Raw genomic sequence first — 20,472 nt, forward strand, 5'->3', positions numbered from 1 at the left:
TGTCCGGTGCTCCAATGTGGGTCTCTGTCTCTGTCTCCTTTTCCCTGGAAGCTACTGCAAACTTACCCATATACATACACTCTACAGAGCATCAGGACCGTTCCTGATGGGACTGAAATTTTGGCCCAGTTCCTACTCGATGTGATCTTTAAGTTACATTAAGAAATTTTGAAAGTTTTTCCCCACAATTTTATTTTCATATGAGACAAATATTCTAATTCCCTGTGCTTATTTTATTTATTCTATGAATGATGCCAGGGTGAAATTTCATTGCCAGTTCTCAAAAAGACTGAATTAATGGTTTTAGTTTTGATATGGCTTTCATGGGTTGGGATTTTTTTAAATTATTTCAGGGTTTCTCTAGTAGCAAAAACGTCCAACTATAGATCATATTTTATAACTGATTATTTTCTAGTCCCAAGCTAAATAAATTTGCCAGGTATCAGACAAGACATATACAGACACCATGAGTTCGAAGACATCCTATGTTCATTTTTTCGGACAATGAATGTCCATGCCAAACACTCTCAAAACTCTGTTCTAGGCAACAGCAAATGAAAAAGGAGAAAGGAGCTGTAGTTCTTATACTTCAGAAACTAATCTAAACATAGTGATTTTAAGCAGGAACTTTGGTTCCATGTTGAGTTTTTGGAGGGAACCCCTGTGACTGAATACTGGCAGTGTTTAAGGGCAGAGGAAGGGATCTTTACCGACAGTGAGATTACACACGCTCCCATCAAGATGGATCATAGTCAAAGAGCCTACAGCAGGACTTCCACCCTGCGGAGCTGCCAGCCAGAGTAGCCCTCTTTTCTTCTAAAAAGAACCCACCAAATCCAATTTTAGGTGCAAAAATTGGAACAAGAAATAATATTTTACTTCCTATTAAACTAAGATACAATAAAAAAATTCCCAAGTATGTTTTATTTAATACAAATTCCAGAAGTCAATGGTTGTGCCAAGGACTTCCTTTGTTTTCTCCTGAAGTGTGCAGCTCAGAACCAGAAAATGTGCAGGCTGACCCTGAAAACTACACCAGCCTTCTGGTCACGTGGGAAAGACCTCGAGTTGTTTATGACACCATGATTGAGAAGTTTGCTGTTCTGTACCAGCCGCTGGAGGGCAACGACCAAACCAAGCATGAGTTTTTAACAGATGGCTATCAGGACTTGGTAACTATAAGATGAATTACTTTCTGTCTGATAACATTATAGTTTGGCTTCCAAGGTAAGAATTTGCAAAGGACTATGTATTTTTGCCTGTGGTCACTGTACATGTTGAGTGAAGGTGTTCCCAGGGAATAAAAGGCATAGTAAATTATGTCCGTAGTTAGAATTAAATACAAGATCGTGACCCTGTCAGCAACATTATAAGAGGTGGTTACATGTGGAAAACATAAGCACAGAACATTATTAGTGTACTCCTCCCTTATAAATAAGATAATGTAAGGAATATATAAATATTTCAATTAAAATCTCACAATTGACCTGAGAATCTCACCTTGTCATGTTATGTATTCTCTACTTTATCACAGGAAAAACAAGGTAGGGGACTTCAAAGTTCTTTGCTTTGCTTTAGATTTCTAGTGACAGTTATCAAGTGGTAACTATGTCAGAATTTTGAGGATAGAATAACATAAAAGATCCACTGAGCCATCCCATGAATTACATGAATGAGAGAAAGCACAGCTCAGATTCCTTGTGTGATTTGATAGGAAGGGTTGGCCCAATGGTGGTGAGTTGATAATCCCTCATCTGGATGCAAGTACGGGAAGTCGCCACTGCACCAGAAAAGTCTCTGGGATGTACATCCAGGCAGCAAGACCCTACTTAAATAAACCTGCCATTATTAGTACATTTGATAGCATATCGAACAACAGATAAGTTTTAACTACTTTTACACTCATTTGGGATGTAGAGAGAAAGATATAGGAGAAGATGAGGATTTGGTGAGCAAATATTTCCTCTCACAACTTATAAAGAAGATGACACCACTTTGTGAGACGGAAATGCGCATACACACATGCATTTTCATGTAGACACACATTGTCAGGATAAAGAGTTGTCCCTTTGTCTCTGTTAATAATGTCTTAAGAGAATGTTTTGTATAATTTCTAATGTCTTTCTCCTAGGGTGCTATTCTCAATAACTTACTACCTAACATGAGTTACGTTCTCCAAATAGTGGCCATATGCACTAATGGCTTATATGGGAAGTACAGTGACCAGCTGATAGTTGACATGCCTACTGAGGACACTGGTGAGTGCTTTCCTAAGTTGCCCCTCTGTTTCCTGAGCAAATGAGGCTGTTTTGATGATTGGGGACACATGTGCTTTCTTCTGGCTTTGTTGTTTTTTGGGTGTTTTTATAAAGTTTCGTTTTTATTAGCGTTCAAAGCAATGAGTTTCATTATAGCCTTTTCATACATACATACTTGTTTTGGTCTTCCCACGCCTCCCCTCTGCTCCCCTCCAGCTGATCCCATTCCTACCCCCAGAAACCACCCTTCCGCTTTCATGCTATGTTTATTTTATTTTCCCCACACAGTTAAGACCTCTATTTTTGCTCTCATGGACTCCTTTCTAGCTTGATGACTTGTGCCCACCTACCTCTTCACATATATGAAAGGCAAAATCTAGAATTCCATGTAAATGATAAAATATAGTATTTGTCTTTCAGGGTCTGACTGTTACTTAGCTCAGTGCGGTACTTTACAGCGTCACCAATTTCTACAACAATGTCCTGATTTTTTTTTCTGTAATGATGGACTTGAGTTCTATTGTGTGATAAGGGCATTCATTCATCTGCTGATGGACATCTAGGCTGGTCCCATTTGCTGCCGTCACGAATAGTACCACAGTAAATACAAACGTGTTGCATAGGACAGTGACCTAAAGAAATGGCTCTCAAAGGAAAAGACAGAAGGGAGGGAGGGAGAAAGGAAAGGAGGAGAAATGAAAGAAATGCAAATGACCAATAACTATTTTAGTAAATGTTCAACATTTTTAGCCATCATTGATACGCAAATTAAAACCACATTGAGATTTTTATCTCACCCTAGACAAAATGGTTCTTTTTAAGACAAAAAAAAAAAAGAGAGAGAGAGAGAGAGACAATCAATACTGATGAGAATTTAGGGAAAGACCTTTTCAGAACTTGTCTTAGAGTTTCTATTTCTGTGAAGAGACACCATGACCACAACATCTCTTATAAAAGAAAAAATTTAATTGGGGCTGGCTTATAGTTTCTGAGGTTTAATCCATTATCTTCATGCAGCAGAGAGGCAGATAAGGTGCTGGAGAAGGAGCTGAGAGTTCTATATCTTTAATCCATAAGCATTCGAAGCAACTGTGTATCACACTCAGCATAGCTTGAGCAAAAGGAGATCTCAAATCCAACTCCCACAGTGACTCTCTTCCTCCAACAAGGCCATACCTCCTAATAGGACCACTCCCTAAGGGGGCCAATTTTTTCCCCACCACCACAGAGCTCTTATCCACTGATGTTGGGAATGAAAACTAATACAGCCATTATGGAAATCCGTGTGGAGTGTCCTCAAAAACATAAGTATAGAACTGACTTTATATCCTTTCGAACACAGAAAATTTCCTTTTCTGTTAGAGGGCAGAAAAACAAATCATTTTTTTCTAATAAAAGGTAATCTGTACTTTTATTATTAATGCCAATATTGTATATTCATACAACAAACAAGAAAAACAAGATCTATTCAGTTTGTAAAAATCATCAAATGGAAATTGACAAGTGAATATTGATACTTATTTTAGACTTACTAAAGACTTGGTTTCATTTATATTTATTTCCTTTTCAGCCCCCAAAGCATGTAGTAAGTATATTCTACCCTAGAATTATGCCAGGTATTTTGAAATATCTACATGAAGCATCTCGAAGTATACTTTAAATATTTTTTCACTTTTTTATAATTTGATTGGGGCATGTTTTTTGCTTCCTTAATGCACCAATCTTATTTTGCAGAAACAAAAGTGTTTCTAATTGTGTTTCTCTGCATGCATCCTTCCTTTTAGAAAAATTCTTTTGATCTTGAACATATGCAACAGACAATTCAAGACACAGGCATAGTTTAACAATTTCAGATTTATCTAGGTTTCCTTTTTATCACTAAAAGTAGTTTTCAGTACTGGAACTGAAGTGTGTGTGTACACATATGTATGGGTGTACTCCACAATATGCATATTCACATAAATGCATATCTACATACATAAATGGGAATATTCCTTAGCCAGCCCTTACATGATTCTAGTCATTACAGTCTTTTCAAGTTTTTCATGTCAATGAATAGTTGTAGCATAACCATGTTTTATGTCCAGAGTGGAAAACGCCTTGCTTTAATTGTCTACAGGCTATAGCAGTTTAAGCCAATGTCAGCCCATATAACAAGCATGTTTCATCACATTGTTTTGTTTTGGTTTGGTTTTCTGAGACAGTGTTTCTCTGTGGCTTTGGAGCCTGTCCTGGAACTTGCTCTGTAGACCAGGCTGGTCTCGAACTCACAGAGATCCGCCTGCCTCTGCCTCCTGAGTGCTGGGATTAAAGGCGTGCATCACATTGTATGATTGTTCTCACTAGCTGACATTTAACTTTAATGAATTTGTGACTGTTAAATATCATAATGCATTCCCTTGTCAACCAAATAATACAAAGCCCTTGCTCATTGATAGTTCATGACTTGCTCGTGGGATATGCTTGCTTTTAAATGTTACACCTCATGGCCACTATCTAATCATTTTCCCTACTACCTTTATCTAGTTTTGTTTTGAAAATTGGGTTGTTGTTTTTTCTTTTATTAATTTTTTCATTTATTTTATATCCTGACCACGGGGGCCTCAATTGCCCTTCCTCTCTCCTTCCATTCCCTCCCTCCCCCACCCCCTACACCCCACCTCCTCTCTGCTCCCTCATTGTCCACTCCTCCTCCATCTCTGTTCAGATAGGGGCAGGCCTCCCATGGGCATCAGCAAAGCATGATCATCAACTTGATGCAGGACCAAGCTCCTCCCCTGCGTCAAGGCTGAGCTATGCAAACCAGCATTGGGAATAATTTCCTAAAAGTCAGCTCAAGCACCAGGGATTGGCCCTAATCCCACTGCTAGGAGCCCCAGAAGCAGACCAAGCTACACAACTGTGCAGAGGCCCTAGGCTAGTCTCATGCAGGTTTCCTAGCTGTTGGTTCAGAGACAATGAGCTCCCAGGAGCCCAGGTCAGCTGTCTCTGTGGATTGGAAAATTGGTTTGTTTTTAAATGGAAAGCCAATGCTAAACGTTATTTAAAGGTGAGACATGCAGGAACTGACCACAGTTATATTCTGTGTCATGATATTCCAGGGAACAACAACTTTCTCTAAAGTTTCCCACATTAAAGTGACATTGTCCAGGTCAGCCAGGCACATATAAATAGGCCAAAATGTATTATATAATTGATGCATTTAGTATGAAATATATTGGGTATATTCACTTAATTATCTTGTTTTAGTTATGTATAGCACTCCCATCTCTGTACATAAAGCAGATTCCAAGGCATTTATAAGAAATGAGTGCTTAATATAACCTGTCCTACACTGCTTACTATGCCAGATTTTCCAACTTTTTGAAATTTTTTGTTTATTTTTTTTATCTTGAGATGTTTGTTGCATATGAGAATGATCAAATGGACATCTTCTGTATGATTTATCTCTGGGTGCTTTTCTTTTAGAGTGAGTCTATCTTGACACATTGCTAATTGTTCTAGTATTTTCTCATTTGTACAAAATAATAAAGATTATGACTTAATTTCTATTTATTCAAAGGATCGGGGCACTGTTGAACATTTCTATGACGGGACGCTAGGTTGGACCTACCATGTAATCGCCACGAATGTCTTAGACCCTGAAAACACTTTGTATAGTAATGGTGCTTTAGTATAGAGTGATATTTGACTGGATAAACGTAAGAACACAAGATAATGAACTTAGTGGGTAGATTGTCCCCTAACTACACCTATCGAAAAGTCTCTGTCAAGAATCAGTTTATTTCAAGCTTGGAGGTTTCTTATTAATTATTTTGAAAATATTAATTCTCTTAAACCTTCTCACTTGATTTTAAAGGCTGCTTCTTTATTTGCTTACTTACAATTCTCACCAGCTTCAATATTGATTCTATGGTACACATGGCACACTCTGGACAGTGATGCCACCTTGCAGTGTGGCAAAATAGGTCACTTTCTAATTAGTGGATTTTATTATTTTTGTGGCTAATATTGGAATGTCTTAGCCTGGCGAGTATTTTGTAGCTCTGATCAGTGCCTTTCTATGCTGTTTGCCATGCAACTCCTTTATCTTAGTGATGTTATGATACAGATGATTGAATCAATCTGCTATTATTTAAAATAAGCTGTTTTCTAAATTCTGTATAGCTTATTGATCTTGTTCAAATGGGAAATGAATAAGGGAATTTATGATTGCCCTCATGTTTTCATAGATCTCCAGTATTAACTCAATAGCTGAGGAAAATTCAGTCTTCTACATTGTTTAACTTCCTCATTTGATTAAATTCTGCATTTAAATTGATTGTGTTACAACTTTATTGCTTGTGCATCCTAATTTTACTGGTCACTATATACAACAATATTAGCATAAACTAACATCCATTAATTATTATTTCAAGCACTATTTTAAAATACATGCATAAATTCAGGTTAAGAAAATAATTTAAAAGTCTCAAGATTTCCTTCTTAGTGTGGAAAAGAAATATTTTAAGGTACATTTTAGGAAATTATATTTACAAATGTAAATTATTCCTAAATGAGTAATTCATAAATATATTCTTTTCATTGTAACTATCATAAGCATGTTTAATTCTCTTCTCTGATATAAAGATTATGCAGTATAAAAGACACACATAAAGATTTTAGGATTTTGGTAACTATATATGTTAAATTTAAACAGATGGTGAAACAAATCCACACATTTTACTATCTACTCACCGTGTGCTTTGTCATTGGTCTCTGGCATCATTGTTACATCGCTGGAGCTGTCATGACTCCCCATGCATCATGCCATGCTACTAAGGCTTTGATTAACTTCTGTTTTAACTTACAGTCTGAAGCGATTGGAGTTTACATTATTTTTACATCCGGCACTGTGAAACTTGGCTTACCTTAAAACAATTAAATAACTTTGCTGTCAAACAATATCAGTGTTGCGTCCTTGTATTATGAAACATTAAGGTTCTAATGTCTACTAATGTATTACTTTTAAATACATCTAGCATTATCTGTGCCTCTGAGTTTGTCACCCGTGTTTGATCAGCTGTTACACAAATGTGAATTTTAAGTATTCACTTTAAAAAAAAGAAAGAAAGAAAAAGAGAGGGAGAGAGAGAAAGAGAGAGAGAAAGAGAGAGAAAGGGAGGGAGGGAGGGAGGGAGGGAGGGAGGGAGGGAGAAAGAAAGGAAGGAAGGAAGGAAGGAAAGAAAGAAAGAAAGAAAGAAAGAAAGAAAGAAAGACACAGACATTTGTTATCAGATTTCCCCTGGGTCACTTGCAGCCTATTTAACTGAAGTGAGGATATTCTATAAAGCAGTATAATTTGTAACTTTTTGATCAGTTATACCCAAGTCATTACTAGAATATCATTTATCATTTTTGAGGAACCATCACGGGGAGACCAATGTGAGACCCATTGCTGTCCAGCTCTACCTTGAATGATGCTGGTCTTGAACCTTCACACTCAGAAGTATGGCTTCAGGATCTTGCAGGGAAACACAAACGGTTCCTAAAATTGCCCTACTTATGAAACCCCAGATTTTCTATTAAAATGGTCTGAGTTCAGTTGGAAACTAGAGTGAAGATCTTTCAAAGAGAGTTTGTGTTTAGCATTGTGAAGATGGGGACCTGCTCCTTAGGGTTCGATGGGACACACAGGCTGCTCAGAACCTAAGGAGGCCCAGAAAAGGCTTGTTCGTACTGTAGTGAGCAGTGAACTCAAGTCCAATAGCAGGGACTCATACTCTAGGGTGACATGGTTAGATGGATAAGTATACACATTTCATTTGGGGGGAGCCATGATCCATATAGTTAACTAATGCTGATTAATGAAAGATAAAATATATCAAACTCAATATATACTGAGACTACCGAAATGAAAGGAAGTCAACCTTCACCCCAACCCTGTCAAATAAATAAAAAAATTCGGGTTTTTTTTTCATTAAAAATATGTAGTCAGATGAAGTTAAACAGTCTTACAAATCTAAAACATGTCTTGATACATGTTGAAAAAAGCACAAAACTGTTGAGTTTTTTCATAAAGGTGAAAAATATATAGTAGAATATAATCATCATTAAGAAATATTTCATTATGATTTGCTTTTATTATAATTAAAATGGTTGAAAGCAGATGAAAAGGCGCGGCTCTTGGGAAAGCCGCAGACAGTGTCCCATGGACAGCATTTGGAGATGCTCTCTGCCTGGACCTTTCCACTCCCGCCGCAGCTTTCAGAAAAGCAAGTCTAGCCGCAGTGCATTGTGTGTCGGTTATGTCCCACATGTTGGTTTTTTTGACAGTTACACGGACTCAGGTGTTTGAGAGAATAGATATTACTATAACTCGGAACCATTATGAGCAAAGAACATGTAAACCAGATGTGAGGAAATGATTACATAGGAGCAAGAACAGAACAATTGGTCCATATAAAAAATTTCCAAACTCTTTTGTAGTCGATATTCATAAGGAAAAATAATTGAGGGGAATTTAATGTAATCCTGGGAATTTTCACTTTGATAGTACAGAAAATTAGTAAGGGTAAGTAACTCTGTAACAGCTAAGCTTTTAAGAGTATTAACTTTAAATTATAGGAATTGAGTACATTTATAGACATCATGTGATTTCTCTTCTAAATAGAGTTCATGTACCCAACTATGGTTTTGCTTTTACCCCTATTAATACCTAGCAAGTTTCTGATGATAAAAATGAACTTGTGACAGTCGATACTGAAGGAAAAGTCAAAATATGATGACTATTAAATATCAATTCAGCTATGCCATGGAATTGTTTAAAAATATGCATTTACTGTATAAAGACTTAAACCCGGAGCACAAGCAACATCAAGGTGGAGCACAAACTGCCAATGTAGTGAAGTTTCATAACAGCCTGGATAATATCAGGACATCATTGAAACAATGCCCCAAACTCTCTCTGCTGCTGTGTTTATCTTTATCATAATAAACCGAACACTTGGCTGAAGACTGAGAAATAGCTATCAACTCCCAGTAATTGGTTTGTGTGCTAGATTCCTTTCTGTACACCAAGAACCAGGTTTTAATCTTTCCCAGGCAAGCACTCAACCACTGAGCTACATCACCGGACTCTTAGCCTATTCTAGCACTTTCTAATAGGTCTTTTTTCGCAACAGTAAAACTGTGTTGATTCTAATTGTTTGGGAAAATAAAAAGCAGACTTGAGTGAATCACTTACTGATTCTCTACAATAGCGTAAATGGTATTAGCTGAGTTTCCCTGGAGAACATATAAAGGAATCTTTCTGCCCAGTTCTCCGTGGTGCCAGCCTATGCTGAAGCTTGCTGATGAAACGTTCTCGCTCTTACCTGGTGCAGGAGCCTGCATTTAATAAGTACAAGTGCTCTTAATCAAAAGAACTTCGGGAAAGAATCCTGCCAGAGTCTCTGTCACCCCTCAGTTCTCCTCCTGGCAGCTCCAAAGATGCCCTAGTGGCTTGTTTTTACATCAGTTTTATCACTGCCGTGTCCTCTTTCTTCTTCTCAGCCTTGGTGGGAGTTGGGCTGGGCTTGGGGAAGACAATTTGAGGAGAAGATAGAAATCAATGTCATATGTCAGTTTTTAGTGCTATGATATGGGTTGATAACTAGTGTTGAAAACTAAAATGTGGCATTTTTATTTTGAGATATTTTCAAACCTAGTGATTTTTCACTTTTTTAAAAACTCTCTATCCACTCAAAGATAAGCTTATAAGGTTGCAAGAGTTAAATGAACACTGTTAATAATATTGTTTTTAATTTTGTAGAGCTTGATCTATTTCCTGAGCTAATTGGATCTGAAGAAATCATCAAGGTATTATAGCCATTTTTACATTCAATTTTTTAAAAGTTTATAAACCTATCTAGAATTAATACTTGGATTTTAGATACTGTTGTATGATTCACTGTTAGAATAGTTGCTCAGTATATGTAATTTATGAAAAACCTGGAAGATACTTTGATTAGTTTAACACCCAAAAATGGTTATAATGAAAAACTAATCAGTTTTACAAATAATTTTAGCTATAGGTTTCAGCTAGATTGGATCTTTGTAGCTACCTATTTTTTCTAGTAATATTTTTATAGTTTTTAAAATTGCTACAGTTTATAAATAACCAATGGCAAACTAATAATAAATATGAACCAGGTTATAAATAGAATATTTTTTGTATTTGAGCTATTCATATAAATAGTATATGTTTCCAGCACAATGTCCTCTGAATAAATAAACATTTGAGAATATCAACAAATTTTAACTTTATCTTACTTTTTGACATGAGAGAAAACAATTGTTGCATAAATGTATATTTCAACCTAACCACAAATGTATTGTTCATCATAACTGAAACTATATTTTCAAACCAGGCACTCAAAATGATATAAACATGTGCATATGTACAAATTGTGTAGGAACAGAGAAAATTATAATTATTACCATTACCTAGTAATGAATGGAAATCAGGTTATCATTTTACAGAAATAATTGCCTCAATGATTTATATATCTATCATTAACCTTTCTTACAATGGATTGTTTTACCCAAATACTTATTCTACTTTATAACAAGAATTCACGAAATTCATCTAGGGTTAGCTTTTTGTGTGTGACTACATATTCATTTTCACATATATACAAATAATGGATAAAATTAACAAAATCAAGTCAAAAGAATGAAAAATACTTTTTTGCTATGCTGCCAAGTTAACTCTTTTTATCTGATAAACTGAAACAAGCCCTTGTTCTAGTAATTTAGCAAATATTATTTGTGTTCCGTTTTGTATGAAATGTAATATACAATTATTTTTCATTATAGTAGCCATGATTGCAATTTTCTATTTTTTACTAGTAATTAGTATTGACACTACAGAGGCCTCAGGAGATGCATATGAAGTTGTTTGAAATCTGCCAATGTTAATTACTGGCAAGTTTCTATATAAAACTACTGTGTTTTGCTTATTATAGCATTTAGTTGTGTGACTAGGCTATAAATTCTAGCAGTGTAAGGTTAGAGATCCTAAAGGAGATTGTATATAATATATATTTCATATGTAGCGTGTTATTAAGGCTCACCAGCTACATGTACTACAAAGAAGCAGATCTTCTCATTAGAGAAGTAAGCTGTAGTGTTTGCGAACTACACCTCCACAGTCTATCGTGTTATAGTTAAAGGTTCCTCTACAGGAAAAGGGAAAATAACCCAACGTATCTATTCAGATTCCAACAAGAAACAGATATCACAGACAAGTGTATTCAGTGAGATTGATTTAAAAAAAAAAACGATTCAAAGGTGTGTTTAAGAATGTCAATGGATGTCAAGAGGTGGGTTTGTACACTTGGAGCTACAGCTATCAGAGACTGCTATATACCTACACCTGAAAGTCAAGGAGAAGATGCAGAGACTGTCTTCCAGCAGATGCTGGGACCCCTGTGGAAGGACAGGGCCATCCTGTCATGGAAACATAAACTACGAAGTTCCTGGACAATATTCTCACTCTCCTCCTTCCTACTTCCTAGCACAGCAGAGTGGAGAATTGTGGGAATCAGGAATTAAAAGGGGAGAATACATAGTTCACAGAGAAATATATGTGAGTAGACTCAGTAAAACTTTAAAAAAAATCATCATTTCCTTGTCAGGAAGGTTTGTGTTCTGTCAGAGAAACAAAGGATATTCAGTATTTGTGGGATTTCCCATGGCAATAGCATCCAAAGAAGCAGCAATCCATTTTATAATGTAAAAAACAACACAGTTTGCATTGCTATGGGAAAGGAGTCGGCTACCACCACATACATGGGACTTTAAGCATTAGGTCCAGGTACCATGATTAGCCAATTTAACTTTACAAATCAGTATATTTCAGCTTAAAGAAATTAACTATCAACATATATGGTCAGGTCCGAACAGCTACATTTAATAGTGTGTTTTCCTGCAGTATGACTTTGAGGTGGGTTGAAATCACCACTCACCTCATCCACTATTTATTTCCCAATACCTTCTACTCTTCCGTTTCATGCATGAGTGAATGAGAGAGGCTGAGAAGGGTGTGGGTTGTATCCACGATGGTTTTTAAGTCCTGAGTATCAAAATGAGAAGTAGATCCTCTCCAGGTGGAAAAGCATCACTGTGAAAAAGACACCTCTGCATGATCAGAGCTTTAAAGCTTCAGATTCAGAAGGGAAAAGTTGAGAAAACAGGTGTGGTAACACAGAAGCAAGAATAGAAATTACAATTCTATGAGAACTTACAAGAAGAGCATTGATTAAAATATTTGCAATCACATATATATATATATATATATATCATAGAACATGAAAAATATATTCTCGAAATGGTGGCACAGATGGTATTACCTCACAGAATCTACAGAACGTAGCAAAGCTTGGAGAACGGTCGATCATTTCCCTCAGATTCTAAGAGATATTTTATTTGAAAGTTATAAAATTTTAAATCTGCTAGAAAAGAAATCACATGAAGTATATGTACATGGTGGGTGTAAAGCTTTTCCCCCAAAATATTCTTTGGGAAAAAAATAGGTGAGTCCCACCAGGCTCCATTAAATTGCTTTGGAAATCCTCATGGTTTATGGTAGGGTATGATAAAGTAGATTAGTGGAGAACATAAGCAAAGATGAATATTAGTGTGGGGCCCATAGAAATTATTAGGCCATGTATAGCAATACATGATTTATCTTTTGGGAGATTCGGTTCAGAAGGGGAAAGAAAAGTAAAATGATAATTGAGGTTAAATTTGAGATTTTCTTTTATGTTCTTTTTCAACAGAAGAAACCTAAATTCACTTAAACTGGTTAGAAAAATCTGAGGATTTGAGAAAATGAGGAAAACTCAACTGTGTTTAGTTTGTAAAGAGACAATAGAAAGTCCGCTCCTACACAGATGTAGGAATGAGCCCTTGGCGGAAAGCCTAGCAATTACGTAGAGACAATAGAACAGTACAGGTAGGGGTGACTGCACTGAGCGGTGTTTTCAGTGTTGGGAACATATATGATTTTTGTCTCCTTGTTTTCCTTGGAAAATGAACAAGAGTATCATCTGCTAAGAATGAGAAAAAGAACAGGAAGTGGAAGGCTTGATCAGTGCTTAGTATTGGGCGTAGTCTGTACTGACATCAGAGAGCTAGGCAGATTCTTGGACTTTTAATATTGAGGTGGAGGGGTAGAACTTCGATCCCACTAAGCTGAACACTGGTGCTCAGCAAAACTGGGTCAGATTATAAAGCAAATATTTTTTGCAGTATTATTTTGTTCCCTTATTATGCAGCATTAAAATGAAGGCAGTCATAACTAAAGTGGCTTCATTTAGTTTAATTGCTTTCCCTAGTGAATATAAAATAAAAGGAATACAATAAATGTGTGTTAAATAAATCCAAAAGATAAATAGAAGAATAGAATAGAATAGAATAGAATAGAATAGAATAGAATAGAATAGGAGAATGGTGTCCTGTGAGGATCAGAAGTCACCAAGGTCCCACAAGTGTAGAATCATAGTGTAATGTTGTGTAGGATATTTAACTTTCTTCTCTAATGTCTTAATGCTCCTTTAAAATTTGTTCTCCTTTCACAGGAGGAAGAATATGGAAAAGATAATGAAGAAAACACTGGCTTGAATCCCAGTAGAGACAGTGCCACAAATCAAATAAGGAAAAAAGAACCCCAGGTTACTACCACAACTCACTACAATCACATAGGGACTAAATATAACGAAGCGAAGACTAACAGATCTCCAACAAGAGGAAGTGAATTCTCTGCAAAGAGTGATGTTCTCCACACATCTCTGAATTCAACTTCCCAACAAGTTGCTGAATCAGATACAGAAGAAGAAATGTCCTTGCCTTCTCAGACTGGAACTAAGCTGCCACAGCAAGGTGTGGAAAGTACTTCAGCCTCCTTAAATGATGGATCTAAAACTCTCTTTGTCTTCCCGCAGATGAACTTGTCTGGGACTGCAGAATCTCTAAACATGGTTTCCATAACAGAGTACCAAGAGTTGTCCACTGACATTGGCGAGGAAGAAAACTTATTGACCGATTTCAGGCTTGATAGGGGAGACGATTCTTCAGGCTCCATATCCCATGGATATATATCTTCTTCAGAAATGCCTGATGCAATCATCTACAACGTTCTAAAGCCAGGATCTACAAGAAGTGCTCCAGAGGATTCAGCTGCGTCAGGCTCAGAAGAGTCACTGAAGGGTCCCTCTCCTGACGAGAGTGTGTGGTTTCCTGGTTCCGCAGATCTAACCACTCAGCCTGAGACTGGATCTGGCAGAGGGAGCTTCCTCCAGGTTAACTCCACAGACCTACGTGTTGATGAATCTGGGGAGACAACTGAGTCGTTTTCTCCGGGTGCCACGGTGTCACAGGGCCCTTCAGTCACAGATACGGAAATGCCACATTATTCTACCTTTGCCTACCTCCCAACCGAAGTCACACCGCATGCTTTCACGCCGTCCTCCAGACCACTTGATTTGGCTCCCACTCTCAACGTACTCCACTCACAGACAACTCAACCCGTATACAATGGTGAGACACCTCTTCAACCTTCCTACAGTAGTGAAGTCTTTCCTCTAGTCACCCCTTTGTTGCTTGACAATCAGACCCTCAGCACTACCCCCGCTGCTTCGAGTAGTGATTCGGCCTTGCATGCTACGCCTGTATTTCCCAGTGTTGGTGTATCGTTTGAATCCACCCTGTCTTCCTATGGCGGTGCATCTTTGCCCCCATTTTCCTCTGCTTCCTTCAGTAGTGAACTGTTTCGCCACCTGCATACGGTTTCTCACACCCTTCCACAAGTTCCTTCAGCTGCTGAGAGGGACACGCTGTCTTTGCATGCTTCTCTGCTGGTGGCTGGGGGTGATGTGTTGCTAGAGCCCAGCCTTGGTCAGTACTCTGCTGTGGTGTCGCATCAGGCCACCGCTCACGCTGCTGCTTCAGAGACGCTGGAATTTGGTAGTGCATCCGCTGTCCTTTATAAAGCATCTATGGTTTCTCAAATCGAGTCAACCAGCAGCGATGTCTTTATGCATGCTTATTCTTCAGGGCCTGAAGCTTCCCATGCCTTTGAGGGCTCCCGCCACGTGCTCACTGTTTCTTCCAGTTCTGCAATACCCGCGTATGAGTCTGTCGGTGTAGCCGATCAGGGGCCCTTACGTATCAGTCCTAGCCATACCCTAATGCCTGGGTCCTCACTTGTTACTCCAACTGCATCACTACTGCAGTCTCCTACTGCCCTCTCTGGTGATGAGGAGTGGTCTGGAGCATCCTCCGATAGTGAATTGCTTTTACCTGACACAGATGGGCTGAGAACTCTTAACATTTCTTCACCTGTTTCTGTAGCTGAATTTACATACACAACATCTGTGTTTGGTGATAATGTTAAGCCGCTGTCTAGAAGTGAAGTGATGTATGGGAATGAGACTGAACTGAAAGTGTCTTCTGTCAGTGAGATGGGGTACCATTCTGAAAGCACAAGCATGCCAAAGATGTCTGCTGTTGTAGATAAGTGGGATACAGCTTTCCAAGAAACCTCCGTTCCTACTTCTAGTATAAATGGCATGTTGCCAGAGTCTCTTGCTTATCCCCTCACTAAGGTTTTTGATCAGGAGATTAGTCACGTTCCAGAAAATCACTTCCCAGTTCACCCTGCACACACTACATCTCAAGCACTTGGTGATACTTGGCTTAAACCCACGCTTAGCGCAAACACAGAGCCAGCCTTCTCTGACCCTGCTCCCAGTGAAGTATTACATCCTTCAACACAGCCCTCGCTCTCTGAGGCCGCGTCTCCTTTTAATACTGAAGCGTTGCTGCAACCTTCCTTTCAGGCTTCTGATGTTGACACCTTGCTTAAAACTGCTCTTCCATCTGTGCCTAGTGCTCCAGCGTTGGCTGAAACCGCCAAGGTTGAACAAAGCAGCTCTTCCATGGGGCATCCCATGGCATCAGAGTCTGCTTGGAGCGGAAGCACGCTGCACTTTGCCTCTGCACCCGTCCTTGACTTGTCACCTTCTAATACGCACTCCACTTCACTTCGAGGTTTAACAGTTCCCTACACACGTGAGAAATACTCTGAACAAGGTTTGCGTAAGAGCACAAGTCCCCAGCAAGTGCTGTCGTCTTTGTACAGTAACGATGAGCTGTTCCATACTGCACATCCGGACAGTAGCCAGGCCTTTCCTCCGCAGGAGGGGCGTGCATTTGCTACTCCTGTTATTTCGATTGATGGGCCACAAAATACACTTCTAAACAGGCTTGTGTATTCTGAGGAAGTTTCCATGCTTACTGAAACTTCTAGTACTGATAAGGTACTTGCTGGCCTACCAACGCTTGTTTCTGATGTCCTTGTGGCTACTGACCATTCTGTTCCATTAGGAAGTGGGTCCATTTCCATTTCAGCTGTTTCCCCCAGCAGAGATGTCGCTGTGACCACAGCCAAGTTGCATCTTCCTTCTAAATCCACTTCTAAACTGACTCATAGTGCCAGCTCTGATGCTGATTTAGTGGGAGGTGAAGACGGCAATGACTATGATGATTATGATGGCATAGATAGTGATCGCTTTCCCATAAATAAGTGTATGTCATGCTCACCCTATAGAGAATCACAAGAAAGGGTAATGAACGACACAGACATCCAGGAAAATAGTCCTGTGGGTCAGAGTGACCCAATTTCCCATTTGCTATTTGAGACTCCTGAAGAAGAAAATGGAGGTGCAGGGGTAACTAGTGTGGACAAAAGTCCTGATAAATCACCACCAACAAGTATGCTCCCCCAGAAGAACAAGGAGGGGAAAGAGGACAGTAACATTCCGATGGGCAGTGCTGTCCCTCCTCTCACCCCAGAATCTAAAGCCTGGAGAGTTTTGACAAGCGATGAAGAGAGTGGGTCAGGGCAAGGCACCTCAGATAGCCTCAGTGATAACGAGACTCCCGCAGATTTCAGTTTTCCAGATGTTAACGAAAAGGATGCTGATGGTGTCCTGGAAACAGACGACACAGGCATAGCTCCTGGATCTCCACGGTCCTCCACACCATCTGTTAATAGTGGGCACTCAGAAGTATCCAACAGTTCAGAGGCAGGTTAGTTATGAGCAGAGAGATAGGTCGAGATGTGCTAATTTTCTTGCTATGAAAGTAAAATAGAAGAATCATGGAAGAAAAGATTACCATCAGATCTTCACTTTTAATCAAAACACTCGACAAATCAATTTAAAGCTCCTAAGGACATCATTATACTTATATGAATATTCAACATATTTTGGCCCTTGATTTAATTATCTTAAACAATACAATTTTTATGTTTTGTTACTAATTCTTATCCTACAGGTTTCAATTGTGTGTAGAATCAATTATGTGTTCATAATACACCATTGGTACATTACAATGCAGTGTGCTGTGTTTAAACAATTTACATGTTCACATTTGTATCTTAAAATAACTTGTAAACTAATCCTTTTGGATTTAAGAATCTCAGTAATATGCTATAAGCACCTGTGCACCAATGGAAAGCAAGGAGATACTTCACATGTCCTCCGTAGCTGGGAGAGCTTCTAAAAAGAATCACAAGGTTTAATAGTTAAGCAAGATCTTTATAGACATATTGTTATAAAAGTATCTTTCTTTGAGTTTCTTTCTGTTGCCTAAAGAGGGCAGTATAAACCAGTGAAATACATTCTATTTTGTGTTTGTTAAAATATTTGTCATTCCTACTTAAATAATAGACATGAATATGCATAGTACATATAGATATTGTGTGACAAGATGTAAAAAAAAAACCTGGAGCATTTTCTGTAGAGATGCATTTCATTGTTAATATATTTTATGCAAATTGGTTTGTTAGCCAGATGTTTCTTGGAGCAGATTGCAATATACCATACAGATGTGTGCTTTAAATGTCAATGGTAACAAAACTCAAGTTTAATTTCATTACGCATATGAATAACTAGGTAATTACACCGACTTCATGATAAAAAATATAATTTGCTTTGATTAATTGATAAGGTATTTTTTTTTAATTTTCAGTAAAAGCATTTAAACCTTAGCAGGTCAAAAGATAATCTAATGTAATATTGGGTAGTAATTGCACAGAATTTAATGTTCAAAATTCAGAGTATAGAACCCAATGTCATTAAAATATGTTTTCTTTTAGTTATTTTCATCATTCAAATGAGTTGTTTATTCTTTAGTATGGAAGCAAATAAGAATTTATATATTTACATAGGGAAGTTCCTTTTTCCTGTATTCTGACTCGATGTCCGTTTAACATGGCTTTCAGCCTCAGTGTATGAACTGACGTGTGAGAGGGAGTGATGAGTCCATGGGTTGTTGTAGTCAGTAGTATTGTTAGCTATAAGCAAATTCTTATCATCCTCAATTATAGAGCTTGTTTTTCTTTTTACATCTCTAGATTTATTTTAAAGGGAAAGATCCTGAGTCAATCTATTTTTCTTCCTTGCAAGATTATACTTTTATGAAAAGGCCACTTAAACACATATATAATAAAGCACTACATCTAGAATTAGTGAAGGAAACCATTTCTCTTGGACACACTAATAAGATTTATTTAGCTGTTAAGAATAAGCTCCCCAAATAACAAAGACAAAGCAATATGAATATAACATCCATCATCATGAAATATTATTAATGAGGAGTTAAGATCAAATAAGACTGGGGGAAACTGGCATTTTTAAAACTGTATCTGTAAAACTAATGGAGAGTTTGTCATATCCAATTATTGAATATTCCCTAGTCTGAAACTTAGCATTTATGGTACTTAAGATGTAGAAAAATTTACATAATATTTCTTAATATAAATAGGGTGTGTGTATGTGTGTGTTGTATGCAAACATGGACTAAAAGATACTTGATCTAGGTCACGTAAAGAGTCACTACAAAACTAACCCTGAAAATGTATTATTAGTGTCTCTCTTAGAAAATGCTTATATGAAAGAGAACAATAAAATATATATTATGCTTAAATTTTCACACCAAAGTTATATTGTTTTATTCTCAGCCCTTTAAAATGTCAATCTTATTGTTTATTGTTCAACTGAATTACTGTTAAGTAACCTATCTAATAAGTTCTATCAAAACACATATTTTAGTCTCAAATAAATGAAAATAAGACAACTAATTGTTACTCTCAGTAACACACAAAGCTGCTAGCCGACTGTCTGTATTTTCATAAGGTATGCCATCCTGTACAAAATGCTTAGGTTTCAATAATATATAAATATAAAATTATTCTAATTCTCAATTACAGACTTAAAGATCAGATCTCCCCAAGAACTTAACACGGATGTTTATGGAGAACATAGATAGATAGATAGATAGATAGATAGATAGATAGATAGATAGATAGTAGATAGTGTGTGTTTATAATGCAAACATATAAATGTAATTGCATTTGTATTACGTATTTTCAAGATACATATTTCTCATATACATCACACATAAGACCTGACATATTTCATGTGTGTATGTATATATGCTTAAGCTATATAATTGGCTATATACACATATATGTTCACACACATATATGTATATGTATGTATATGTTGTGTTTGTAGTATATATTACAGTGAATCTGTGTGGTCATAGAATTTATGTAGGCTTCATTAACTTGCACTTTTTGTTCTTAAACTTGAACATGCACTCTATCCAAACAATCTAGTAGGGTTTCAGGGGGACCCCAACTTTACATTCTTAAAACATTGCAGGTGATGTTGTTGTTTTTATTCTAGGGGTTACAATTTACAGATGATGGTATGAATGAGAATATAACCACCCTTTGGAATCACTGGATACCAAAGGTTACAAACAGGTCATTTCATTTATTCCCCACAATCTCTTTCTATTCAGCTAATATTTATAATAAAAAAACATGTAAAGATAGCCATGGAAGAAGCAAAATGCCATTTTAAAAGTTATAAGGACATTTCAGTATATTGATCATCAGATTACTTATGAGTCTACATGAATCTCCACAGAGAACATAATAGCCAGCGCATATGGATGACCTAATTTAAATATTCAAAACTTTAGCTTTCTTACAGGAATATTAACCACAATACAAATAGGCTGGTCTATGATATTTTATCATTTATTTATATTTAATTTTTAGGTACGTCTTTGAATTTCACTTTTTTTTCCAACAAAGATAGTTAATCTAAATGGTTAT

General features: G+C 37.3%; 1 protein-coding gene across 4 annotated transcripts in view; it reads left to right on the plus strand.

Moving 5' to 3' along the window:
* Ptprz1 (protein tyrosine phosphatase receptor type Z1) overlaps positions 1-20,472 on the plus strand; it is a 177,617-nt gene that overhangs the window by 110,727 nt on the left and 46,418 nt on the right. For 2 of the 4 annotated variants that reach the window (XM_041675477.1, XM_041675478.1), the window contains exons 9-12: positions 988-1,172; positions 2,132-2,258; positions 10,051-10,097; positions 13,862-17,372. In XM_041675477.1, the coding sequence (XP_041531411.1) occupies positions 988-1,172; positions 2,132-2,258; positions 10,051-10,097; positions 13,862-17,372 (3,870 nt within the window). The remainder of the gene's footprint in view (positions 1-987; positions 1,173-2,131; positions 2,259-10,050; positions 10,098-13,861; positions 17,373-20,472) is intronic. The other 2 variants (XM_041675479.1, XM_041675480.1) reach the window with 1 other exon arrangement.

The sequence above is a fragment of the Microtus oregoni genome, unplaced genomic scaffold (genome assembly GCF_018167655.1).
Source record: "Microtus oregoni isolate MIOR12 unplaced genomic scaffold, Mior012 000026F_ref0000081, whole genome shotgun sequence".
NCBI classification, from domain to species: Eukaryota; Metazoa; Chordata; class Mammalia; order Rodentia; family Cricetidae; genus Microtus; species Microtus oregoni.